Here is a 24,319-nt window from a genome sequence, read left to right on the forward strand (position 1 = left end):
ATGGAGTGCAAAATTATACATAGTTGTTATTCTAAAAGTAGCCTGAGACTATAAGCCTTCTCAACAGATTGTTGGTCTGGTGATCGATGACTTTAATCGCATTTGCTTATCAGAAATTCCACTGCGTGAACTCTTTTGTCGCACTGCCTCATGAATAAGTTGCAAAAACTACGGTAAAAGTGTTGGTAAAAAATTTCGCTGTGAAAAGCCCTCGAGACCTCACATCGTGTTCCTCACAGACTCCGGCAATATAGTGAACATGGTTCAGCTATACAACCAAAATCCCACCACACGAGAGGCAAAAAAAGGCATTACAGCTACGAAAAATTATACAGAGTCACTCTCATTGTAATTGTAGATAAAGGTTGAAAAGTGAGCTGAACACATCCAACGCCGCATCGCGTCAATTCAGTCATTTATCGGCAGCCGATGGAGGTGATCCAGTGGGTGAGCTCCTGATCGCGAACGTGCACAATATGAAGATCCGGTGCACTGTGTGAAGATCGCGATAGTTGGCAGATATATAGCTCAATAATTGCCCAATATATTCTTGTGTATAATAAATCCATCCTCGGTGCTGTTTCTTACGTGAATCTGTGCTAAGGCTTGTGCATTCGTGGGCAAATTGTTTCCCAGCAATTATCAGTGGTGTGTCAAACTCTTCTTTTTTGTACTGCCTTTTGCACCGTTCAACTGATAACAAAGCAGAGCAGAGACAGTTATAGTTTTTTTTTGGTGTGAAGTGATCAGCAATCGAAATGGAAAACCTCAGTGCATCAAGTGAGCAAATTGAGGAGCTCAAGAGGCAATTCTTCGAAAAAGTGCAGCGAGATGGACATGAAATAGACGGTAAAAAAGTTCTGCTTGGTAAAATAGTTTAAAAAATGATTGCAAAATGTGTGATGAAGCAATATCCAATCCACTTTTAATAATTTCCTCTCTGTGTCCAAGAAGATTTTAGAAAAGTGTGTGCGCGTTGTCAATGCCACGGCGGAATTACGTAATGATCGTATACACAAATAAGGTGTACTTTTACCCATGTAAAATATATTTACAAAATAATAACGTCGTGGAGGAAAAAAAAAACTATGCCAATTTGATGGTTTTTTTTCGTCATGTGTCACGGAGATTACAAAAAGTCACTTCAATACATACTTCCCTTCATTTCTTGCCTATTCATTGCAAAGTCCATTGCTCACGCGTCTACGGAATCATTCCGTCATATTTTAGCTAATATTTGCCATTCGAATAAAGCCGCAAATGAATGATGAATAATTGGTATTTTTACCAGAAATGTCCTCAACCATAAATTCCACACAGTTTTGCACGCACTGTGTCGAAAGAGAAATTAGATGTCATAAAATTGATGTAAAGTGAATTGCTTCATCAGAATTTTTCTCGTGTCACTGTGTATTGCCTGCTAATTTTCCAACTTCACAGTGAAGAAAACACATTTTCAAGGGTAACCTCATGCATGCGACCTCTTGATCTGTAAATCCGATGGATTGAGAAGCTTTGTGCCAATTCTTGACAGAGCCACACCGTTAACCAACTTCTCTCATGACGATTGATCGTTTTAGGTGTTTCCAAAGCGCGCAACTCAATAATTAAGACACTCAAAAGTGCTTTTTTGTCTTGTTCTTGCGCGCCAAGGTGAAATGTATTTGATTTTTTGTGTGTTGAAAGCGCCCAAAGTGTTTGTGGAAAGCAATATTCCATTTCAAATTGATATTCAGTTTTTGGGTCATCATAACAATCTAGCGATGATGTCAATAGCCCTGTTTCCAATTAGGAATTCAATTGTGTTTTTATTTTTAAAATGTCTTCGCTTTTCCATTCCTTCGTGAGTTATTTAAATACTTTAACAGAATATGTGCATTTTTTAACAAAGTCAAAAGGAAATCACATATTTTGTGGATATTATAGAAATATTTATTGATTAAATTAATTTGTGAATATTTCATATTCTCTGCACAATGGAAATTTTTAATAATATTCTATGATTAGCACAATTATAAAGTCTTATCCGACGAGGTTTTATCTTGAGTTTTGTGAAGAAAATTTTCAAAGATATACAAAATTCTGTATTCTTAACCCATAAAAGTGAGCAACTCAAGTGTACTTTTAATGCATGGAGAGTATCTTATCTAAATCTTTTTCTATCTTTGCTGTATTATGTTATTTTTTTGCCATTTAATGTCACGAACCAACGGTTAAGTGTTTTCTTACGCAAAAAAAGTCAATGACTTTACGATTGACCTCTATGAATGATAAAGTTATATATTTGTTTTGAATTCGCTTCTCTCTTTACTGCAGGTGGTTTTCATCCAGCTGATATAGATAGGATAAATACTAGCGAGAAATGGCTTCGTCTATTCATCGAGTACAATGACTTGGACATGAAAAAGGCACTGACTCAACTCTGGGACACTTGCGTCTGGCGCAAGAACTTTGGAACCAACGGTAAGAATTTAGCTTCTCATCTGATTGTCATTCAATGCCCGGTCCTCTCTTTTAGATCTTGATGTAAGTCAGTTGCGACAGGAGTATCTACATGAGGGCTTCATGTTTCCCAGGAATCGCGACATTGATGGGAAACGGCTGCTGATCTTCCGCTCGAAACTGTACGTTCGCGGGACGAAAGACATGGATGATGTGAAGAGGATTCTCGTGTACTGGGTGGAGAGATTGATGTACAGGCAAGTATCATTGATCTCGTCACCATTGTCAGGCAACTCATGCTCGAGTGTTGTCTTGCAGAGAAGAGGACCTTGCCCAAATCTCGGTGTTCTTCGATCTCAAGGACTCTGGACTGAGCAACATGGATATGGAATACACGCGCTACATTATCAACCTGTTCAAGTTCTACTATCCGAATTCACTGAACTACATCATCATCTTCGAAATGCCCTGGATTTTGAACAGTGAGTGTATTTGCCTTCTCCTCTGGCAATCCATTTCACACCGAATCTCACTGCCTTTCAGCAACTTTCAAGATCATCAAGAGCCTCTTACCAGCAAAGGCCGTGGCGAGAATGAAGTTCGTCAACGGCAAGACATTGCATGAGTTTGTGGATGAGAGCAATATGTTGGACATTTGGGGTGGAAGTGATAACTACACGTATAAGTTTGAGGAGGGGGAATCATCGGCCAAGAGCATCAATAACAATAATTTGAACGCCAGCGGAAGAAAGGTGAGAAAATCAATATTGGCTAAGCACAAACGTTGTAACCATTTTCTTAGTGTCGCTCGAAAAATTGAGGTGTGTCGAATGTAAGGATTTCAGTAGCATTTATTACTGCAATTAAACCTCAATGATATGTTACTAAATCAATGCGAGACACAATGAAGATCATTGCGGTGATAAAGGCGAGATATAATTAGCACTATGCATTTTGTAATTCGTGGATGGAGTAGAAAATTGGATAGAAAGCCTATTTTAACTGGGACAACCCAAATATCATTTCTTCCATTATATTGATCGAGTTGTTTATCTGTAAACTAATGACCTCTCTACAGAAATAACACTTGATTGCGATAAGCATGGCCAGCGTGGCCTTTTGAACTTCCAGTCAAGTGAATGCTCTGCACTTACATTATCAACATCATTTCAATATGAGTACATAATATAGTTTAGGGTGTTAAATATTCAAATATTCCCTTCGTTGCGCCATCTCTGATGAGTGCAGGAAAATAATGGACTTTTAGAACATGACCTTCATTTGGCTTGGATAAACGCTCAACTTTTTTCAGAATGGAAGTGTTTTCTCTCAATTTTTTAATTGCTCAATTATTTTTATACTTTGACATCATTGCTCTAAAGGCAGGTAATTAAACAAATGTTTAATTATCTTGATGCAATCATTATCTTAAGTGCTATTAGAAAAAACCGCTTCTTGAGCGGTTCAAGCTTGGATAACTTCAAAAAAGCGATGTTCGAAAAGAATACGAATGCGGCGCGCGGTGGGAAATTTTGCACACACGCTTTAGTATCCATTTGGCTGGCGTGGTGAGTGTTTCATTGTGTTTGCAGCTTCTGCTGAGTGACGTTTCTAAAGCAATTGAAATACTATTTTAGGGCAAGAATAGCCAGTTTGATGACTTGTTTTCCTCAAATTCCCTAACTCTAAACGTGAAAGTGTGTAATAACCCACTAATTGCTGTAAAATACAGTGCATTTTGGATACTGTGTACATAATAAATGTTTCGTGACCGACAATCGTCTTAGTCACTTTGCTTTGTCCCCGAGAGATTATCATCATTCATAAAGCATCTCCTTCGTCATTCATTGTGTTCTTAAGTATAGTATTAAATAACTGATTGGAGTAACAAAAGTATCATTGAGTGATTGTAGAAGTAATTGGAGAGTGAGTGAAATTGTGGGGAAACTTGCGAGTGCATCAAAATGTCAAGAGTATGTAGTAGTCATAAGTAAACAGTCGGAATAGTCGATGTTGGGAGCTTTTTGGAAAATTGCTTTGCTTTTCAATGCCAGCATTGACATTGACCTGGAGAATGTGCATTGGATTGTGTCCATCAAAGAGAAATTACATGATAAATATTAGATCATCATTTGTAAAAATAATCCACAATCAAAACATTGGGCATTTCCTCTCCACTCCACATCATTCGTCCGCGTCACACGTCACACACACGAAGCGACATTCGAAGTCAATCGAAGTGGCATTTAATTTTTCAATACAAGAAACGGTATTTAACAGCTAAAGAACTTTGCCCTAATTTTCTGTAAGTTGCTTTGTAAATTTATTAGTTTTGACCCTTTGTGGTCTTTATTGTTGAAATTATATGCATTTAAATTCAAGTATACGCTATGAATATAATTTTTTATTGTGTATACATTGAAGAGGAAAAGTGATAATTGTTATTCACATGGAAAATACTGTTGAATTTGGATCACTTGACTGCTGAATAAACATTTCTGCTATTTTAAAAAAGATTATTGCATGAATGTTTCCCTCGTTCTCATAATATTGTATAAGTGCACAATGTTTTAAGAACTTGGCTTTAGTTCAGCTCAGGTCACAGCGTGATTAATGACTAATTACTTTTGGGCTCCGATTCTGAACATCTTGCCAATATTAGTCAGTTTACTTCAGTTCACAGAGTGAGAAATGCCTAAATTTTCGAGATAGATCAACTCAAAGTGTCTAAAAATGGTGGAAACAATAAAAATAAAACCTAAACAGAGCGAGAGAAAGTGTGTGAGAGGAAAGGCTCCCGTCCAAGTCATCATTTGCATTAAGTGCTTTACTCCATTAGGCGTTCATTCTCGCTTGTTGTAATTGATTCTAGAGTAGGAACAATGGTAAGGGAGTTGTGCAGAATTCTAACCAGTGTTATTTTGCAATTTAGAGCATAATTGAGCGATATTGTTTGCGTGGAAAAAGTGGAGCAATATAAACTGTATAGGAAGTTGTGTGTTTGCTTTATTAATAGATCGCATTGCATTATGTTGCTTGAGAAGAAATGAATCTAAAAATATAAACTTATTCTGCAGGTACATTTTGCAAAGTTGAGTCCAACGGAGTCACCAATGTCAGAGCAACATGGTTCGAGTTTCACGGAGAAAGGTAAAGTCGCTTTGTAGGTATAGTGAAAATTTTGATGGGGTGAAGAACGCTATAAATAGATTACGTAAATCACCTTTCCTGCCAGTCAATTTATCCAATTGATTGCACACGAGAAATGGAGGCTCGCGATATTTGCCTGTAATGTGTTCACTCACTCATCAAACATAATATTCTCTAATAATACTCTCTTCCCATTTTCTCATCCGATTGCGCCGCTGTGTGAGATTTTCACTGATGCCCACACTCTCGTTTCTCCGTAGGCAACGCAGGCGATGAGATGCTGCGCGTGGTGCAAGACACGCTGCTATTCAACAAGACAGGCAACGACTATTCCGGATCTGTGGAGATAATCAATATCGATCTGAAGCCCATCACGTACAAAGTGAAGACGACGGCGCCCGACAAGTTCAGAGTGCGTCCGAGTTCCGGAGTCCTAGCTCCGGGCTCGTCAATGACAGTCAACGTGGTCCTCGTGCCCGGCTGCCAACTTTCCGCGCTGTCGCGGGAGAAGTTCCTCGTGATGTGCATGGCACTGGGTGCTGATAAGCAGACAAACTCTCAGGATATCGCAGAACTGTGGAAGGTACACACTCAGCATGGTCAAATTTCACGTGAATTGAATTTCGCTTGATTTGCTTTAATGTGCTTAGGAAGTGAGTTCATCAGCTTGGTTGGTTTTATTGATTTTCCACCCTTTGCAGAACACTCCCTCTCACAGCCACCTCGTGGAGCAGCACAAGCTGAAGTGCCTCTTGCCCGGACTGTCGCACGTCTCGGAGGTGTCCTTCAAGAATGGCACTGCCTTCAGCGGCAGCTCTGGCAGCGACAGCGATCGCCAGATCAGCCACTTGGTGCAGACTGTGCACGAGCTGAATGACACAGTGGCGCGACTGGATTCGCGCCTGAAGAAAAACCAGATGCTCTTCTTCCTGGCCCTGCTGGCCATCGCCTCCTTCTGCGTGGCCACTCTGTACATTGTCAAAGGGAGCATCGAGGAGCATGGCATGGGGTACTGCGTCAAGAGGGACGACTAGACAGCCGATGGATCTGACCTACACTTCATCCTGTTGTGATCTAGCTTCATTCGGACGGAATACTCACTGATTCGCGCATACCTGCCTCCACGGTTAACCACTTGGATCCACTATGAGCATGGCATACCTTCTATTCCTTTAAGCTGTTATGTGGATACAGTATTTTGTACATTATTTATAGTTGATTGTGATTTTCAATCAAAGGAATAATGAAGGAAATACCCAGTTGTGTTTTTTTGGAGGGAATTCCCTGGCGTGAAACGCGTTTCATTTATGTTTCAGCACAGCTGGCGCAACAAGCGGAAATTTTGAGAAACTATATCGAAAGTCGGGTTTTTTTTTGCATAAACAGAGGCAAGGATCTGAGATTGCTTTTCCACGAAAACCATTAGAAATTGAGTGAAAACTGCCGTAATTTCGAGAGAAAAAGGCATTTATGTGAATCAAAATTATAAATCTCTTTGAGGAAATCACTCAAGTGTTGAAAAACAGTGAATCGGTGATCCTTTGCCTAAGACGAATTTTTTACTTTGTAAACTATAATTAGAGCATAAAATAATGCTAAATTGCTACAATCGAGGCTGTGGGCAGTCTTTCTCTCCTGAGAAGAACGATGAGGGTGAGAAGTTACAAAGTTCTTGTAATGTTTGAGCTCAAGATGAAAGTGTGGGCGGATTTGTAGGTTATGGCAGAAAATTCTAGAATCTCATTTGTTTGCAGAATCTTGCCGGTATCATCCGGGAATGCCGTACTTCCACGATGCCTACAAGGGTTGGAGTTGCTGCAAGAAGAAAAGCGTGGATTTCACCGAGTTTCTCAACATCAAGGGCTGCACAATGGGGAAGCACTCGAATGAAAAGCCCCCGGAACCTGAGAAGCCGGAGAAGAAAGAGTGTTTAGTGGAGGAGGTGAAGGTGATTCGGCCACCCATCCAGAAGTCTACACTGCAGAGACCTGATTTTGAGATGCCTGTGGTGCAGCTGGAGACGAACGTGGCACCCGCTCTGAAGCAGCAGATCGATGCCTTAGCGCCTGCTGTGACCAAGGAGAGTGCCACAAGTGCTGCAGTGGCTGTGGGCACGACGTGCAAGAATCGCGGCTGCAATGGAACTTACGAGACTCCAGAGTCCAACGATCTGGACTGCGTCCATCATCCGGGAGTCCCAATATTCCACGAAGGCATGAAATACTGGTCCTGCTGCACCAAGAGGACCACGGATTTCAGTGCCTTCCTCGCTCAAGCGGGCTGCAGCATTGGCCGTCACAAGTGGATCGCGGACGGGGGCAAGGCAAGCGTGAAATGCCGATACGACTGGCATCAGACGGCATCCAGCGTCGTGGTGGCTGTCTATGCGAAGATGTACGACTACGCCAAGAGTTACGTGAAGTTGAATCCCGTCAGACTTCAGGTATGTCTGGTGTTTCCGCAGCAAAGTGGAGCCCAGTTCAATCTCGACCTAGAATTGAGAGGAGTTGTGGATGTGAAGCAATACCAGGTGGACATGTTCGCCACAAAGGTCGAGATCAAGCTCACGAAGGCCGAACCGGGATCCTGGGCGAAACTAGACATCCCGCACGTCGCAGACACCGTCCCAGAAGCGACTCCAGCAGTACAAAAGATTGAGAAGAAGACCAATAACCTGAGCCTGGATGACTCTGATGACTCCGATGTGGATCTCGATGACATCGAAGCAGTGCATCCGGGTGCCAAGATTACAGAACTCGACTAAGTGTCTCTTAGAATGTAGTTTACTGATCAAAAATGTGTAACGAGGCGAAAACGGTATACAGAAGGGAAACCACAAATCATGCTTACTCTTTACCCGGCACGTAGTCTTCGTCGTCTGTATCTGAGTCCAGTTCCAGATCCTCGATGTTCTGGAAGAGACTCTCGTCGATCTTCACGTTCTCGATTGAGTCTCCCGCCTCGAGGAGGAACTTGATATCGGACTCATTGAGCGTGTTGTCCCGCAAGAAGAGCTCTCTTCCAGTCAATTTCCTGTTCTCAGCTGATTCTTTCAACCGTTTCTGCGTGATGCCGAGTTCATCTTCAAATGTGGTCTTCCAGGCTAGGAACGTCTCCACCGAAACACGTGTTCCCTCAAATTTCTTCTGTTCCTGCTCCTCCTCTTCCCGCAGGCGACGCTCCCGACTGAGTTCCTCTTCGCGCTTCACGTCGTCCCACCGTTGGTTAAGCCACTCCTGAGCGCTGCTGACCAGCGAGAAAATCATCTCCATGCCCAAGTGCTCAGCTACAGTCTCTTCGATGTGCTTCACTAAGCGCTCCTCGTAGTCCTCGAGGAAGTTAATGGGATCCTCGATCTCGACGAGCGGCGCTGTATCCGGATACTTCTCGGTATACGTGAATATCAGCTGACACTGCAGGCCATTCTCTTGCGCCTCTGCGTTGTACTCCTCAGTGGAAATGGGCAGCTTGAATCTGTGATAAGGCTCCTCGGCAAGAACTGCGGGTAAAGCAAGGACGAAGATTTTCTAGAGTTGCTTTCTAACCAAAAACAACATCTGTATTACCTTCCAATTCCCCACAGTAAATCGAGTCGAGCGCCTCGATTTCATTTGTTTGATCCTCCTTGTAATTCCTCGTATCCATGGTGCTCGCGGAAGGCAGTGAAAGTCCTGGGAAAATCACAATTTAGAATTGTTTTGGTTTTTACAAATCATGTGGCGACTGTCGTCAATATCGACGGCAGCGCTACTATACATTCGTGGTCACTCATCGAAAGAGCGCCGGCTACACTGTAAACAAAAGTAAAGAAAGTGCTCTGCGATTGCCGTTTATTGTTTCTTGAGCCTTCCTTTAATCTAGCTTTTTACCTCTTATCTATTCCTATTGTTTTGATTACATTAGGTTAATTATTCCTTTTTAGGCGAACCAGGAAGAGTCAATAATAAAATAAAAACGATTGCAAAAAACACGATTTCATGTCAGTTAAAAAGTAAAAAGCCCTTTTATACAGAATTTAATTCTAGTCCAATTAAGAGTTCTCGTCTTCTGGGTTTTATGAAAAAGTGAGTTTTATTGCTTTGTTTTCACCGTCAAAGTCAACGAATGATTGCACATTATAATTCATGCCAGACTTATCATAATACAAATAAAGTCTTAATTTGCAAATCAATCGATTCCGACTGACAAAATCACATGTGTCACCATCAATAACATAAAGATGATTTGTATATAAATTAACAAATAATGATGAAACCATATACATAATTAGTCAATCCATATTCACATACCTTTGATCGAGAAAATGAACACATTGAACCAATTTTGTGTGCTGATAGAGATAAATGCAGGGGAAATATTTCGTTTATTTCGAAGGCTGCCATTAAGAGCAATAAAACTGTATATTATTATTTCACTTTTGTCCGCTTGTCTTTTTAAGACATCTCCCTCTTTCATGTCGAGTATTACTCAACGATACGAGAAAAATTATGTCTCTGAAAAATAAAACTCAAAGTTCATTGCAACTGCTGTAATATGTAATGGTAGTCGAAATTTTTACCGGATGTCATATAATCAGGAAGATAATTCATTTTGCAGAGATTCCGTGGTGTGATTTCAACACACATTAGTACCAACGTCACATCTAATTAATGCTTTCCCATGATCACAAGATTCTCATCAAAATGCATGCACTATTCGAGATGTAAAGAGACTAATTGCACGTCAAGCAATTTGCATTTCTTATGGTCCATTAGAATGTCATTGGTGGCAAGTGATCATCTTGGGAAGGTGTGTGTGGTGCGCAAGTAATATCCAGCCAATTGCATCTTTTTATCGAAGGCACACAATAAAGCAGTTTCCGAGCGGCACTTTCAAGATCACGATCACATGAGACGACGCGGCATCAGGTGTCAGGTGGGGATCAGCATTATGAATGCGGAAATGTATAGTTTTATTCAATTAATCTGCAGACACTTGTGCTCTTTCGACACCGATTACAGTAATTGTCTCTCTTCCGAAGTGATCACGGCGGGGGGAGTTCAAGCTGGATTTTTAGGGCAAAGAAGGAAGAATAAAGATTGCGAGTGTAACGGAAGCTACATATATGTTGCGCTCCAAGTCCAGATTTAAATATATATCCGATTGTGATCGCAAGGTTACAGCGATCGCGAAACTCACAGTAAAGATCATTATTAACAGCAATTGGTAGTTGAGCAGCGGATGCAACTATCGTGGTGTGATCGTCGCAATATCCGTGTCTTTCACCATTGTTCTTGGCAATCTCTGTACAGAGAGGATTTCAAGAAGATCAATGTGAACCTGATCAGGCAGTGACCAGCTGTGCCGAAAACAGCAAGTTCTAGGTCGGTCATCAGCACGAGAATCTATCAATGGAAGTGTCTGCGTAATCACTTCCGAATCTTTGCCCACTCAGAGGAAAGAAGCCAAATTAATGAGTCTGAAGGCTGCGATCTCGCAAAACGTAGATTATATTTTTCTTCAAAAAAAAGAGAGATAATATATTTCAATTTCCGCTGCAATTAAAGTGAGTGTTTGTAATATTGCAAAACCGCGTTGGAGTGATCGTTTGAATTTTCGTATGAGGAAATACTGACTGTTTGTACATTAAACAGCAGACAAACAGTAAAAAAAGGCCAACAAAACTGACCTTTTCGTTTGGGCAGCACATGCGAAATACTTCAGAGCTTGTTCTTGAATTCCGACCACCGCTACAAGACGTCTCTCACTTTTTTGGGCCATCGAAGCGCGCGGAAGCCAGCCAGGGATCACCTGACGCCGAAGTTGGGCTCCTTTTTCCACACCACGCGCCAACGGCTGAGTCCATCTCTGAGGAGGCAAGAGATTGTTTCGCTTTTCCTGCCCGGGTGTACGTGACTCGACGGGTCGCGATGTATAGTGAAATAATAAGAAATCTTAACGAGAAGCGAGAGAGGCTTTTCAATGCCACACCATTAATTTATGATATTTCACCGCGCGGATGATGAAAACTTAACATTGAATGTGAAAATTAAGTTTGTACATTGTTTTCAATCTCCTCTGTTGTAATAGCGTCTCTTGAGCACATTCGTGTATCTCGCATTTTTTGCATTGCATTCTCACGTCTTTTCACTTCTTCACATTCTTTCCGTGTTGCTGAAAGCTTGATGAAAATTCTGCCAAAGCATCTGTGAGTATGGAAATCTCTTCGTGATTTCCTCCTTCCTAAATCTAGCCAAGGAGAAGCAAATCATACTTAATCATTTCTTTTCAACGGAACAACTCTTGCCTCCATCATGCACTTGAATTACAGCTAAGAATGTAGAATGCAAGATTAGCATAATACAATATTAATATTTCCACCCGTTTGCTCATTGTGAGACATGTAATTTAGAATAAATCTTTTGCATTTCACAAAGTTCTGCAGATAATAAAATTATTTCGCTCAGGACAAAAGTGAGTTACACAGCAACAAATTTAAAAATATTAGAGTATAATCGTAAAGTTAAGATCGATGATTTACGATGTTGAATTTTGAAATACCACAATTTCATTACAGATTTTACGATAATTTTTATTCATATGCATTTATAATAAAAAAAAATCATACATATTTTGACTTAAGCACATTGCATGACTTAAGGTGAAGAAAAAGTATGATGCATCATGCTGAAGAAAGCCTTCATTGGAGAACATATTCATGGTACTTGGGCACTAAAGGAGATTCCGCTTCGGTTGTTTTCCACCAAAATCAATTCTGGATGACCGGCATGAAGTTCACATGTGAGGTCTGTTGGAGTTTTACAATTGCCATTGTACATTATTGACGATGATCATTATTTCGTCACATGTTTTTCCCTTGTTGTTTGCTTTGGGATCATTAATAAATAATAGGATTGTGGTATAATTATATTATTAGCCAGAATGGGACGGAGTGAGAATGGTTGCGTAAAGAGAAAAAGAGCTGAATTTGATTAACGCAGCATGTTTCATGTGACGAAATTGAGATAAATTATTTGTATGCCATGCAAGTGAGTCAAATGTTCATTGAGACTGAGGTGAGTCCGCGATGATGGCGTTGAGAATTACATAGTAGCATAATTTCGGTTTTGCCAATATGAGTGCAATTTTATGAGCAAGTTCAGCCAATTGATTGGCGTCGAGCATGAAAATATGATGGATTTTCTCTGCTAATTAGTGCAAACATGGAGAAAAAGTGGTGATTTCGGTCAGGGCTCACATAAGATTACGACTGAAGCCCATATTTAGAGCCTTTTGCATATTGTGGTGAGATATCGGTGATATTTGCGGGCGGGAAAATTGCATGGACGGTTTTTCTGTTCCCTCCGTTTTTCCACCTTTTTCCACACTTTCATCGTGCAACAATCGCAATTGATGAACAGCATATTGTGACAATGGGAATGGCAAAAGGAACTACACAAGGTGGGCAAATTTCCATGACCATCATTCTCATTGGATGAGAACACACACACGATATATTCGCAAAGATAATAAATATTAAAAGACAGTTAAATGTGTCAACATTTGTGAAGTGAAAAAATATAAATGGAGAAGTTGTTAATCGCGCCAACAAAAATCATACGCCAATAATTTGCACCCTTGACCGAATACATGCAATTTAACTGAATTACTTATCAATGTACTTAGATCGACAGTTTCACGCATGTTTTCCTGACGTTTTTCTCGATCTCGATTGATTAAAAAGTGTTTCTGTTCATCTTGTTCCGAATGATACGTTGAAATAGTTTTGCATCTTTTCGTGTGATATTGAGAATTTTTCCCTGATCTGCATCTAATGCCAAATTGCGTCATGGTGCATTGGATTTGGTGTGATGGTGAAAAACTTCAAGTTCGCTACATAATTTACGCAATTTTCCACTGTAATGAAATTTAATGCAGCCGATGAACACTTGTAGATTTGGAGGATTATAGCACAGGTGAAGATTTATTGGCGTTGAGCGCTGCTGCCAGAATTTGAGGTCTTGCATTTCATGCCAAGTTGACTGATGAAGCGTGGAGGAGTTTGATGGAAGGAAAATTTTAAAAGCTCTAGCGTTTGCAATGATTTTTCAATGTAGTGTGATACCTTTATTTCGTGGCCACAGAACTATTATTTCTATCGAGAAATATGTGTGATGATACTGAAAAGAAAAATATTGCGCGAGAAAACATTGCATTGTTTTCCCTATGCATTTTTTAATTTTTCATAAATTTGCTTATATTCTCAAATTTTTCACAATGATTCTAAAGTAAGTAATAAAATTATTCTCGACAAAAATGAATGACACGAAGAACTGAAAAGAGAATTACCAAAAACAACAGTAAATATTAAATTATAGTCGAGTCAAGTTTAATGAATTATAAATGCACCTCTTAAAATCCTACTCGTGCCAAGATATTGCATAGTTTTACAACTTGTGTGTCTCTTTTTTCCATAATAAATAATCTTCTCCCATGTAAAATGAGGAAATTTGTACGGCAGAAGGAAAACGCGTTTGTGCATTTTTAATTAATTTAGCAATTAAGTCCACTTTGTATCGTACATTGCACAACGTTAACGGGGTCTAGGTAAATTCGATGGGAATTGGGTGAATTATCATCTTAATTTCCGTGTGATGCAGAAGTTGCATGCTCAGCTTCAACGTCCATCATCACTTGGCATGTGATAGCCTTGTCGATCGCTTTTCGAGCATATCTCGCATTTCTGATGCTGTTCGCGGTTTTTCTCTCCCGCCGGCAATGCCAGCTGTGGGTACTTTGGGATGTGATGATTTCCTGTTCTAACGATTCTCCGGAAGACAGTGCCATGCGTAGCTGGATAAGACATACGGAACAAGTGCGAGATGAGAGTTTTTTTTAGTCCTGCCCGGAGAGGGAGAATGTGACAAGATATTAAATATCTGCAAGGTCAGTTCAATTAAAATAGTTTTTCCACTCTTCTGCAGGTTATTTCGCCTCACCAGATCCGGATAAAGTTTATGACTGATCTGCGTAAGACGGGCGAATGTGGTTGGAGTAAAAAAGGTGGCAATATATTGTCTCATGGCTAAACAGCGCGAAACAAGGCGCGAGTTCCGCTGGTGCTGCCTCCACTGAGCTTTGGCTAAGCTGCGCGCGCAAAATGAAAGAGAGAGTGAATCGCGTATAAAATCAACTAGCCAAATCCACCAGCAGTCATTAAGTTGCCACTATTCGAATCAGTAGGATCCCACTTTAGTCCCACAGCCTCTTCCATTTCACGCTCATCGACCTGAGACAATTGAGTTTCAATCTGTGATCTCCTTAGTTCATAGACTTAGACAACAGGCCAAATTGCCTCATCGCCAACACCAGTGATAATCACAGGGATTATAAATCGATTTACAATCATGAAATTTGTAAGTGCAAAAAGTTATTCATTTTCTCTTCTCGAGCTGGCGGTGGGCTGGCGAGGAAAAAGAGCACGCGCTTCTTACAAGCCACCGACAATTATGGCAAATGAGGAAGTGTCCAAGAAATTGAGGAATTTTTCGTGAAATTGTGGTACAATTTGTGTGTGAAAATACATCCACACTGGTGGTTTAATAACTTGCAGTTTTAGAGTAATTTTCAGAAAATTAAACACGAGACCATTCGTGAGTGATTTGGTGGTCTAAAGTGGCGAGAAAGTTGACAAGAGAGATGTACGCAATAATTGGAATTTTATTCAATTGTACTGCATGAACTTCATTGTCAATCTCTAGGCACTCTCAGTTGCCAAGTGTGCCAAGTCTGTAGAGCCAAGTGTGATGCCAATAATGCCTCAAATTGTGCAGTGTTACGTGAATTGCACTAAAGTTTGATCGATACGACCATTTACGAGTGTGAAACCCATTAATAAGAGCTTTCAGCTTTTGCTCATTGTTGTTTGATCACTACTGAAAAAAAGTCGCGTAATCAGAAAGAATCGCGAACGCAAGATTACTTGACTCAATAAAAAACTCTCAGCTGTATACACAGTCTTATGCACGAATAATTCAGCTGGACTCTTGTAGCGTCTGTTACATAAAATCCCCAAGTAAACACCGAGCCAAGTTACTTAATTACTTCCGATATTCCTACAGAGTGCAGTAAAGCTCGAGTTCTTTTCTTTTCTTTTACGGTGATTATTAAAGCCCACATTATTATCTGCATTCTTGTCGTCGAGAATATGCTCTGAATGAGCAGTTTATTCGCACATGAAAGTCAAGGATGACATTCTTCAGAACACTTCTTGTGCCAAATGTGCAATTCCGCTATTCTATGAGGAAATTAATCTAATTGCATACTGCTACCTCAAGTTCACACACACTCACGTCATTTAGTTGCGTTAGTCAGCATGTTAGCACGTTATTTATATCGTTTATATCTGAAGCGTGATCACTTGTGCGATAGCCGAGAGATTTGTGCAGATTGGAAAATTGTGACTGAGAGGAAACATCATAACGAAAGATTACAACGCTTGGCAGCGAACCCGCAATGTCTGGTTTTTCCTTTTTTGTCTATGCGTATAAGGTTGTGAAAAATTACACCTGATATTGAGTGATATTTGAAATATTTCAGAAAAAAATATTAGAATTCAAGCAATGTGAGTACAATAAAATCTATGGGAATTTTTTTATTATGACCTTAATAATAGAAATGATTATAGCAATATTCACGGTCGTCTGATCCTTGATATACTTAATAAGAAGACTGCACAGCGTTTATTATACACAGAACAACATGTTAATGTTGAAAGACATAATCTACAGTGAATTGCACAATAACTTTAACTGAAGCAATCACATTATCTTTCAATCATGCATTTACCTATATATACATATGTATAGACATCGAGAATGAAAGCAATTTAATGATTAAAACACCGTAAATTCAGATAAACATCACTAAAAGTGCAATTAAAATATCAAGCACTGCTATTACCATGTGCATTTTCCACGAGAACATTGGCCCTGCCTCTCAATGCAAAATATGGGAAAATTTCGGTCAAGTGGCACTAAATAGATTTCACGGAAAGACAAAATCCTCATGTGAGTGCGTAAAGAGTCGTTGATCGTTGCCGGTTTTACCTCGAATGTCATGGTGAGGAAATTTAGCGGAAAAATGTGTGAGATATAAAAAATAGTGAATTAGTGGAACAAGATTGATATGAGAGACACATAATATCTCTTTGACCACTTTACTGTCTCAATATTGCTGTTAATTTAGCGTGGTTTCTTTTTTTCTCGTCTCCTTCTATACAGTGAATTTCAAAGTCATTAACACATGAATTGATGTGGGGAAATATATACAAATGTGTCTGATCACGTTGCAATAGTAGCACGTAATGCTATAGAAATGTCTCGTAAATTATTTTTTTTCGGGCGAAGAGAAAGAAAGGAAACAAAGACACCACGAGTGGTATAAAGGAAAATATGCCGACTGTCTGCATGCGCGGAGTTCTTGACAAAGTCATCCTAATGTGAAATGGTATGTAAATGGGATGGGGAGGAAGTGCAGTTAACAATGTCTTTTGAATCAGACATAGAACACCTAGAGGATATCCGTTACATTTTGCTGTTACTTCGGAGGCGTCGCAATTGCCGTTTATGCAGACAAGTCAATAGGCAAATGCATTTTACCATAACTGATACAATATGCAATTACCTCAGAACAGAGATGACCCAAATGTCCACAATTGTCTGATGAATTGCTACATATTTTCATATTTCAAGCAAAAAATATGTGATGTCTTTGATATCCAATTTATATTTATGCCGCCATGTCAGCACTCGGCAATTACAGCCACAAGCTCATCAGCAATTACACATTTGATGGAGTGCATATTTGTGCAGTGCGGACGCCGGGTGATTGGGTAAGGACTCTATCCATATGGCGCGCTCTCTTGAGATATTGCACTGATGAAACATTCCACACGTGATGGTTCTTCTGTCTCCTCCAGTGCTCAGTGCATACTTGGTCGAGTAAATAATGTAAAATAAATGAATTTGAAGTATTGAAAATCTGGAGTGAGCGAGAGGCCTAATTAACCATAGGCACTCTCGGCATTGCATGGCGAAGTGAAAAGAGCTGCTGAACTAGCAGGCAGGGAGAATTATATGAGGCAATGTAGAGTTTGTTTTATGATTTTATAACAGCAAAATTGAAGTTTATTTATTTTTCGAATCATACCATAAATACAAGGAGGTGCTTTTCAATAGATATGCCCCACTTCCCCGCGCGCGCGGTATTCAAATGAATGTGCACAAGACTATGGAGAGTTGGTGAGACGCTATATGAGAAAAGCTCACGGCAGCAGCTTTTTGACACAATTCAGCGCCACGGCAAAGATCTTTTTTTCACCACCATCTTTCCTCATTGAGAAATTAATTGCACGGCAATTTTGAAAAGCGATAGTTTTGTAATTTTCCCCGAGCTTTTTTCTCTCCATCGCACTCCCCACCCGCCAGGTTCTTTTGCATAACGCCGTGGATGGTAATTGTAATGTTTGCAATTTGAAAATTGTCTCTTGCAGTTCTTAGTCTGTTTCTCCATCTGCGTGTCGAGCAGCCTCGTGATGGCCCAGTACTTTGGCGGCAATCGCTACAACTTCGGCTACAACGCCCTTTCCGGTGACTTTGGGGGGCCCTCCGCCTTCGCCAGCCAGTTCGGACAATCGGGTAGTAGTGTTAGGGACCCACGACAGGACAGAGGTACTGGTAATTAACATTTTACTCATCAATCATTCTGACCATTTCGTGATATCCCCATTGTATGCCCATTTGTAGTTTGGACTGGTGAGCGAATACACATTATATTACTTACCTAATTATTCCATCTTTACCTATCAATTCGTGGCAGAGTGAAAAATTTTCAAAACTTCGACTGGTGATATTGCACAAAAATGTCTCATGGAAGTGACCTCATTTTCTCCTCACGAACATCGCGTCCGCGCGGGAAAATTATAATTAAATTCATTATGAAATATTTAATGATCCTCATGGTGGAAGTCGAATGGAGCAGAAGCATTGACATCTCATTTAGTCAGTCATTGAGGTAGAACTGTCATTGTGCAGGTTTACTCAAAGTAACACGCGACACTTCGGCTATTTGGCCACAAATTGGGCAGTCGAGATATGGCGAAAGATCGACTTCTGACCCAGAAGCTTGAGCAAAAAAGTGTTGCAATTTTCACGCAAATTCTGATTACTTGACTCTACACAGTAAAGATCAAAAATGTTGCGCCAATCTTGCGATAATGACGCCTGATTTATGAGATAAATGTTTTGTTTGTCATTTCGAAACATAATGCTTGTTTGCGGAGTTTGTGGAAATTCTTAGACGAGTGTGAACACCATAACAAAACGATTAGAAGAAAAAAAAAATCGTGGCTCTTCGTAAAGATTGTCACTTCAATTTGATAAGTAATGATTAGAGACATCCATTCCTATTACTAGTCTATCTTTTGATACTTTCATTCACGCCTTCGAACCCATAATCTTAGAAAAGTCATTCAGATTTGATAAAATGCAAATAGCAATATTTGAATTTGAGTTTCTCTCTGGAGGAGATGCAAAATTAATGTGCAAATCCCTGAACATCTTCCCGTTTCGTCCCTTCCCCAGGACCTGTTGTATTCCCACCCTCTCCAGCCAATGCCCCCGTGGAGTCCAGTGGTGTCATAGTCGGAGCGTCGGGCTACGGATTCGTCCCGCCGCAGACCCCCCAAAGTAAGCAACTGTTTTGAATCGCACAAATCGCACACCTCCGATAAATTGTCTAATTAATTGTAAATTTTCTGTACAGAGTGATGGAATTATCGCTAAATGTAATCTTTTTACATAATACTTATTAAATGATCGTAAGAGGAGAGCGAAAGAGAGAGAGAGAAAGAAAAAATCGTGAGTCGACATGGATGAATGGGAATTGTTGAATGAGTGTGGCTGAAATTATGCTAATCTGATGTAAGGTGTATTTAATTACAAATAAGTGTACAATTATTTATTTGTGTATAAAATGTAAATAAACGAAACTTCTTCAGCATGAGGAGAATTTTGTACATAAACTGTCCGGGACATCATCATTTTCTTGCACATGTTCATTGCCGACAAATTGGTGCACTCTCGTCTGGGTTGGACTAAATGGAAGTCTCTTGCTTAACATGCAAAGTGTTGCGGAATCTGTAAATAATCGTACACTCAATAAATGTGTACAATAATGAATAAAATAAATGTGAAATGTGTGAATAAAGGAGGTGTAATTTGCAGAAAATTGCAATTAAAAATCAAAGATACAAGATATACAGTGACTGACCACGAGGATTGGTTTTAATTGACTTTGGCTGATGGGATTGTAACATTGATATGTTAACTGTGCAAAATTGGTGTGAAAATGCTTGATGGTTTGATTGCTGATTGTTGAGCTGATTTCGATGCCTGTGAAGTTGATTGACAAACCAAGAGAGATCCCTCAGCAACTCCCTTCCTTGCCTATATAATGAAAGTGATTGGATTTCGTGAAGAGTGTGAGAATTGGGCTCAGAGTCAAGAATTAACTGTGATAATGTACAAAATTATATAATTATATTGTTTCTCTGGTGAACCTTCCGAAGACAGGATGTTGGTTTTCTCAGAAACTGTGTAAATAATCCTACTTTCCATCCCGGATAGGATGATAAAATTCTGTTCCTAAAATACCTATGCATATAACGTATGTATGTAAATAAACCTCTTAGGTAAGATTGCATTACTGCACAAATACAAAAAAATTCAGTGCACCACTTAGTAATAGAAGAGTGTGAACTATCATCTAAGAAGACGTACTCTGCAATCTCTTTCAGGGCCATTCTTTGGCTTTCCTCGGCAGTTTCCCTACACCCGATATCGATTCATTTGAAGTGTCTCTCTGGAGGAATACACTGTCCGTGAACTCTTTCAGTATTCGGCTCTAAAATCATCCATCCTCTTCATACTTTTTTCTTATATTTATGTTGTAAAAAAGATGTCGTATATTTCTGCTACAAATTAATTTATTAATTACCAGTATAAGTGTAAAGTGTGAACCACTGAATTCTTCTAAGCCTATATTAGGATGTGTTCTAATTTTGTAATTTATTGTGCAGAAGGTTGTAAATAATGACAAAGCATTAAACTGTGAGAAGAGACAATCCAATGACTTATCTCTTGTGTTCTAATGATGTTTGATTTGCAGAGCGAAATATATTAATGCCATACGATGCGGCTTGAAATTGTGAAGACTATGAAATTTGCAATAAAAGCGATTTATTTGAATGGAGCTCCCGTGTTTTTATTATTCTGCAATTTCGAATGACCCAATCAAATTAATTAAAGGCTATGAGAATTTCATAAACTTGATATGACTGTCATTTAGGAGTAAGATTGTGTTTTTTTTTTTCAATATAGCTTTGCTAATAATTTTCGCAATTCGAATTTCTTTGTTCCGGGAAGCACCTATTGAGTAAGGTAAGATTAACCATGAATTTATATACTAATTGACCTCTAATTCAGCTAATTAGACACAATTAGCTTTGTCTATTGAAGAATTTTTGAATGCCAAAAAATGAGATGTCAAGAAATGCACCTTATTATGCAATGATCATTCTGTAATCTTTTCTCTTTTGGTATTCAAAGCAAATCTTGGGAAATACTCCTGATAAGGCAATAGGGCATATGATACTCGATTTGTGGGATTTGCGTCTATGCGGGCGCTCTGCAGTTAATAGATAAATTTAGGAAAAGAGGCCGACTTGCATAAACTTTATTATAATCGTGATTTTCGGTTAATTCGAAAAGCCTGTCGAACACACACAATCTGCTTTGGTGGATCAACGACCATGGTGTTCTTCCATGTCAGACCACCTTCTTTGGCAAACACCAGAAACCTCCCGGAGCAATTTGCAAGACGAATGCATGCTGTACAGATGCTGTATGTTTGGTGGAGTGAGATTTGCCGAGTTGAGCTTCCTCGTTAGATTAGCTACTTGTGATAGAGGCAATATTTGCCACGGTAAGTACACATGAGGACTAAATACCACAGAGATTATCGTGGAAAATATAGTGTTTTGCATGTCTCAAAATTTAATCGCATTGTTTGCAGCGCATTTAAGTGCAGAAAACTGCACAGCAGCCACACAAATTCTTCAGGCGGGCAATCAATAATGATAAATGGACCCATATTCTGGGAATGTGGGTTCTGTCTAGAATCGAAGCAATGCAGAAGTCGTGTCTCTGGCCTCAGGGATTAACGATGGCAACGGATATTTTCAAGGGTAGCCACAGTTTGTTGGTGTTTTGCTATTACGCAAATTATATCCAATGCAGATTTGTCACCATTGCGCTACTGTTCATTAATAATATCATGACGATGTTGCAAAATGCATGTGACATGGCATCAACAATGGGCAAGGAAAAGTTCTTTTGTGGCCGCCTAAGCAAATTGAGAATGAGACAAAAATATTGCTCTATTTTGCACACCATGACAAAATTGCAATTTCTTTCAAATGAAAACATTGGAATGCAAATCCAACGTGGTGTAATGCCTTTTTTCACACTCACTCTTTACATGTATTTTAATGAATTCATTGGGAATTTTGTAATATAAACATAATGCTATAAAGTAGTGAACAAGTTAATATTATCAATAAACTTTTAGAGCACTTCATTAATTGTTTCACCTCAGAATCCATCGAGCACATTCCATGCATTCGAGCGGGCCGTTCTGCAAACAATTAATTACAATAATGGCTGGGAGTAATTTCAAAGAAGGCAGTTGTGCCATGAAATTTGTTAGCGCATTGCAACATTATGTGAGCAGTCGCGAAATATCGCCGACAAATAGACTTATAAATTGCTGATGTCCAGTGAGAGTTGAGTCTTGCTGAGCCTCATTCGAAGCCTTGTTGCATTTCCGAAGACACACTCCAATTTTGCCGATCGAAGACACTTCAAGATGGACTTTCGAAAACACAGTGAGCAACATAATCTCCGACTCTCTTCTGAATTATTTATTCTTCAGCTCTTCCTGCTTTAGTGACATCATTCAGTTGGTCTTCTTATCGTCTGGCTTCTTGCTGGCCGGCGCGTCTTCCTTGTAATGCAGGAAGACGAGCGCGAAGAGCCACACGCCGACCATCATGGAGAAGGTGCTGACGTAGTAAGGATAGGCGCTGGGAATGAATCTCTCATACTCCGTGTGCTGCAGCGGACGCACAGAGACTTGCGTGGTGCTGTACAGATGCGTGTAGCCCACGCGGTTGTAGTCCACCTTGAACTGGTACACGCCATAGACGTCGGGGATCTTGAACTTGGCCTGATACTCGCCGGGCTTCACCTGCTTCAGTGTCGTGCGGACGAAGGGATCGATGCGCACAAACTCCAGTTGCACGTCGTTGGCCACAAATGGCTCCCAGGCGCCACTGTTGATCTTCTCGATGCGGATCGTGTAGACGACGGGGTCGAGGATGGTGTAGGACGCTGGCGGATTGGTCTCGCCGTCCTTGGCGTGTGACACTGTGGACACGCGAAGGCGCCCGGTCTCGCCGAACACCCACTTACTGATGGTCAGGGCAACGTCCTGATTCCCTGACTTGGGGCTCTGCTTGCCACCGCTGGCCTTCTGCACGGATGCCGTGAAGGCCTCGTCGGAGAAGAAGTACAGCGAGCCGGAGAAGACGACGCGCGCGTTATTGCGCGCCTGGAGCGCGGCGATGAGAAGAGTGCCTTTGCCAATGGCGTGCGGATACTCTTTGATGGCACTGCTTGGAATGTAGCTGTATGCCGTGCTGTCGGCCGTCAAGACCTGCAGAATCAGCGGATTTTCGCGGTCGGCAATCAGTCCAGTGCCCTTGTACAGGAGCGGCGGACCGGTTTTGGGCCCCACAATCACAGGAGCGTCGATGAGATTCGCCGGCGAGGCCACGATTAGTGTGTGATCTCCAGCATCTGCAGCGTCATAATTCAGATGGTCAATCACAGCGGCACCTTCTTCGTCCAACTCAAAGCCGCATTCGGAAGCGAGCTCCCGAAGAGCATCTCCGGAATCCGTTCCGCCGGCAATCAACACATTTCCGCCGTCGTCGATGAAGTCCGAGATCTTGGCCACGCTCAAATCCCCACCGAATTCCTCCACAGACGGTGCGAAGATGATGATGTGCTTGTACAGATACTCGCCATACTTGGCGATCACGAGATTGGCGTCGTCCGCGAGTTTGTACGTGAGTTTGTAGCCACGATCTGGAAATGCCAGACACGTAAGCAAATGAGGTTAGAATGTTTTCGTGCGTTTTCAACTCACCAATGAGGTTTTTGAAGAATATCGAGTGTGTCTCCTTCACAGCTAGATTGTCCAGCAGCACGAGGACATCATTTCCTGACTGGGTGGCCGCTGCTGCGCCCAGAAAAAGGAGAAAAACAAGAGCCGGCACTTTCATCATTTTCACACTGTAAGATTCTCTGGCAGACTGCAGAGGGCGTGCCGATATTCGAAATTGGGCAACCCTAAACGCGCGTCGACAAATTTCAAAACTCTTCGCAAAACGCCTCTCTTAACATTAAGAGACCTCATAATCCGATGAAAAAAGTGGTTTTTAATGCTTTTCATTCTTCAAATGTTTTATAATACATCGTCTATACATGAAATTCTTTCATCTTAAATATTAATTATGGGATAAAATATTTGTTTTCTTTTAAATATATATCATATTTTCTATACA

The 24,319-nt window shown here is 40.5% G+C and overlaps 5 protein-coding genes across 11 annotated transcripts; 3 read left to right on the forward strand and 2 right to left on the reverse strand.

Moving 5' to 3' along the window:
* The first annotated feature begins 416 nt into the window (after window positions 1-416).
* Window positions 417-6,847, forward strand: LOC132257515 (motile sperm domain-containing protein 2-like). Of its 2 annotated transcripts, none has more exons than XM_059754455.1 (8): window positions 417-849; window positions 2,317-2,463; window positions 2,519-2,699; window positions 2,761-2,924; window positions 2,986-3,194; window positions 5,520-5,592; window positions 5,853-6,175; window positions 6,294-6,847. In XM_059754455.1, the coding sequence occupies exons 1-8, from the start codon at window positions 759-761 to the stop codon at window positions 6,624-6,626; spliced, it is 1,521 nt and encodes a 506-aa protein (XP_059610438.1). In that variant the 5' UTR covers window positions 417-758; the 3' UTR covers window positions 6,627-6,847. The 2 variants fall into 2 exon arrangements, with proteins under 2 accessions (XP_059610438.1, XP_059610439.1); XM_059754456.1 differs by lacking the exon at window positions 417-849 and adding an exon at window positions 870-897.
* A 103-nt stretch (window positions 6,848-6,950) lies between these two features.
* Window positions 6,951-8,356, forward strand: LOC132258144 (cysteine and histidine-rich domain-containing protein morgana). Its single transcript, XM_059755274.1, has 2 exons — window positions 6,951-7,245; window positions 7,347-8,356. Exons 1-2 carry the CDS (start codon window positions 7,185-7,187, stop codon window positions 8,354-8,356), a joined length of 1,071 nt encoding a protein of 356 aa, XP_059611257.1. The 5' UTR covers window positions 6,951-7,184.
* A 1-nt stretch (window position 8,357) lies between these two features.
* On the reverse strand, window positions 8,358-9,354 carry LOC132258145 (RWD domain-containing protein 1). Its single transcript, XM_059755276.1, has 2 exons — window positions 9,159-9,354; window positions 8,358-9,091 (listed from the first exon to the last, which is right to left on the reverse strand). The coding sequence occupies exons 1-2, from the start codon at window positions 9,235-9,237 to the stop codon at window positions 8,439-8,441; spliced, it is 732 nt and encodes a 243-aa protein (XP_059611259.1). The 5' UTR covers window positions 9,238-9,354; the 3' UTR covers window positions 8,358-8,438.
* A 5,426-nt stretch (window positions 9,355-14,780) lies between these two features.
* Window positions 14,781-20,883, forward strand: LOC132257486 (uncharacterized). 6 transcript variants are annotated; one of them, XM_059754405.1, is made up of 4 exons: window positions 14,781-14,987; window positions 18,125-18,308; window positions 19,215-19,319; window positions 19,396-20,883. In XM_059754405.1, exons 1-4 carry the CDS (start codon window positions 14,979-14,981, stop codon window positions 19,398-19,400), a joined length of 303 nt encoding a protein of 100 aa, XP_059610388.1. In that variant the 5' UTR covers window positions 14,781-14,978; the 3' UTR covers window positions 19,401-20,883. The 6 variants fall into 6 exon arrangements, with proteins under 6 accessions (XP_059610388.1, XP_059610386.1, XP_059610387.1 ...); XM_059754403.1 differs by having other exon boundaries at window positions 20,429-20,883; XM_059754404.1 differs by having other exon boundaries at window positions 18,125-18,302; window positions 20,429-20,883.
* Window positions 20,884-22,596: 1,713 nt separating this feature from the next.
* LOC132258908 (dolichyl-diphosphooligosaccharide--protein glycosyltransferase 48 kDa subunit) lies at window positions 22,597-24,066 on the reverse strand. Its single transcript, XM_059756453.1, has 2 exons — window positions 23,902-24,066; window positions 22,597-23,840 (listed from the first exon to the last, which is right to left on the reverse strand). The coding sequence occupies exons 1-2, from the start codon at window positions 24,038-24,040 to the stop codon at window positions 22,648-22,650; spliced, it is 1,332 nt and encodes a 443-aa protein (XP_059612436.1). The 5' UTR covers window positions 24,041-24,066; the 3' UTR covers window positions 22,597-22,647.
* Between the last annotated feature and the right edge of the window lie 253 nt (window positions 24,067-24,319).

Source organism: Phlebotomus argentipes, unplaced genomic scaffold, assembly GCF_947086385.1.
Source record: "Phlebotomus argentipes unplaced genomic scaffold, Phlebotomus argentipes genome assembly scaffold_4, whole genome shotgun sequence".
NCBI lineage: Eukaryota > Metazoa > Arthropoda > Insecta > Diptera > Psychodidae > Phlebotomus > Phlebotomus argentipes.

Excerpts from the sequence above, each read along its gene's own strand:
- LOC132258144 (XM_059755274.1), top strand. The coding sequence starts at position 7,185 with ATGCTAAATTGCTACAATCGAGGCTGTGGGCAGTCTTTCTCTCCTGAG. Across the intron at positions 7,246-7,346 it reads TCCTGAGAAGAACGATGAGG|AATCTTGCCGGTATCATCCG; the intron begins GTGAGAAGTTAC and ends ATTTGTTTGCAG.
- LOC132257515 (XM_059754455.1), top strand. The coding sequence starts at position 759 with ATGGAAAACCTCAGTGCATCAAGTGAGCAAATTGAGGAGCTCAAGAGG. Across the intron at positions 2,925-2,985 it reads AATGCCCTGGATTTTGAACA|CAACTTTCAAGATCATCAAG; the intron begins GTGAGTGTATTT and ends ACTGCCTTTCAG. Across the intron at positions 6,176-6,293 it reads ATATCGCAGAACTGTGGAAG|AACACTCCCTCTCACAGCCA; the intron begins GTACACACTCAG and ends CACCCTTTGCAG.
- LOC132258908 (XM_059756453.1), bottom strand. The coding sequence starts at position 24,040 with ATGATGAAAGTGCCGGCTCTTGTTTTTCTCCTTTTTCTGGGCGCAGCA. Across the intron at positions 23,841-23,901 it reads ATTCTTCAAAAACCTCATTG|ATCGTGGCTACAAACTCACG; the intron begins GTGAGTTGAAAA and ends TGGCATTTCCAG.
- LOC132258145 (XM_059755276.1), bottom strand. The coding sequence starts at position 9,237 with ATGGATACGAGGAATTACAAGGAGGATCAAACAAATGAAATCGAGGCG. Across the intron at positions 9,092-9,158 it reads TTACTGTGGGGAATTGGAAG|TTCTTGCCGAGGAGCCTTAT; the intron begins GTAATACAGATG and ends CTTTACCCGCAG.
- LOC132257486 (XM_059754403.1), top strand. Across the intron at positions 18,309-19,214 it reads ACGACAGGACAGAGGTACTG|GACCTGTTGTATTCCCACCC; the intron begins GTAATTAACATT and ends TCCCTTCCCCAG. Across the intron at positions 19,320-20,428 it reads CCCGCCGCAGACCCCCCAAA|GGCCATTCTTTGGCTTTCCT; the intron begins GTAAGCAACTGT and ends AATCTCTTTCAG.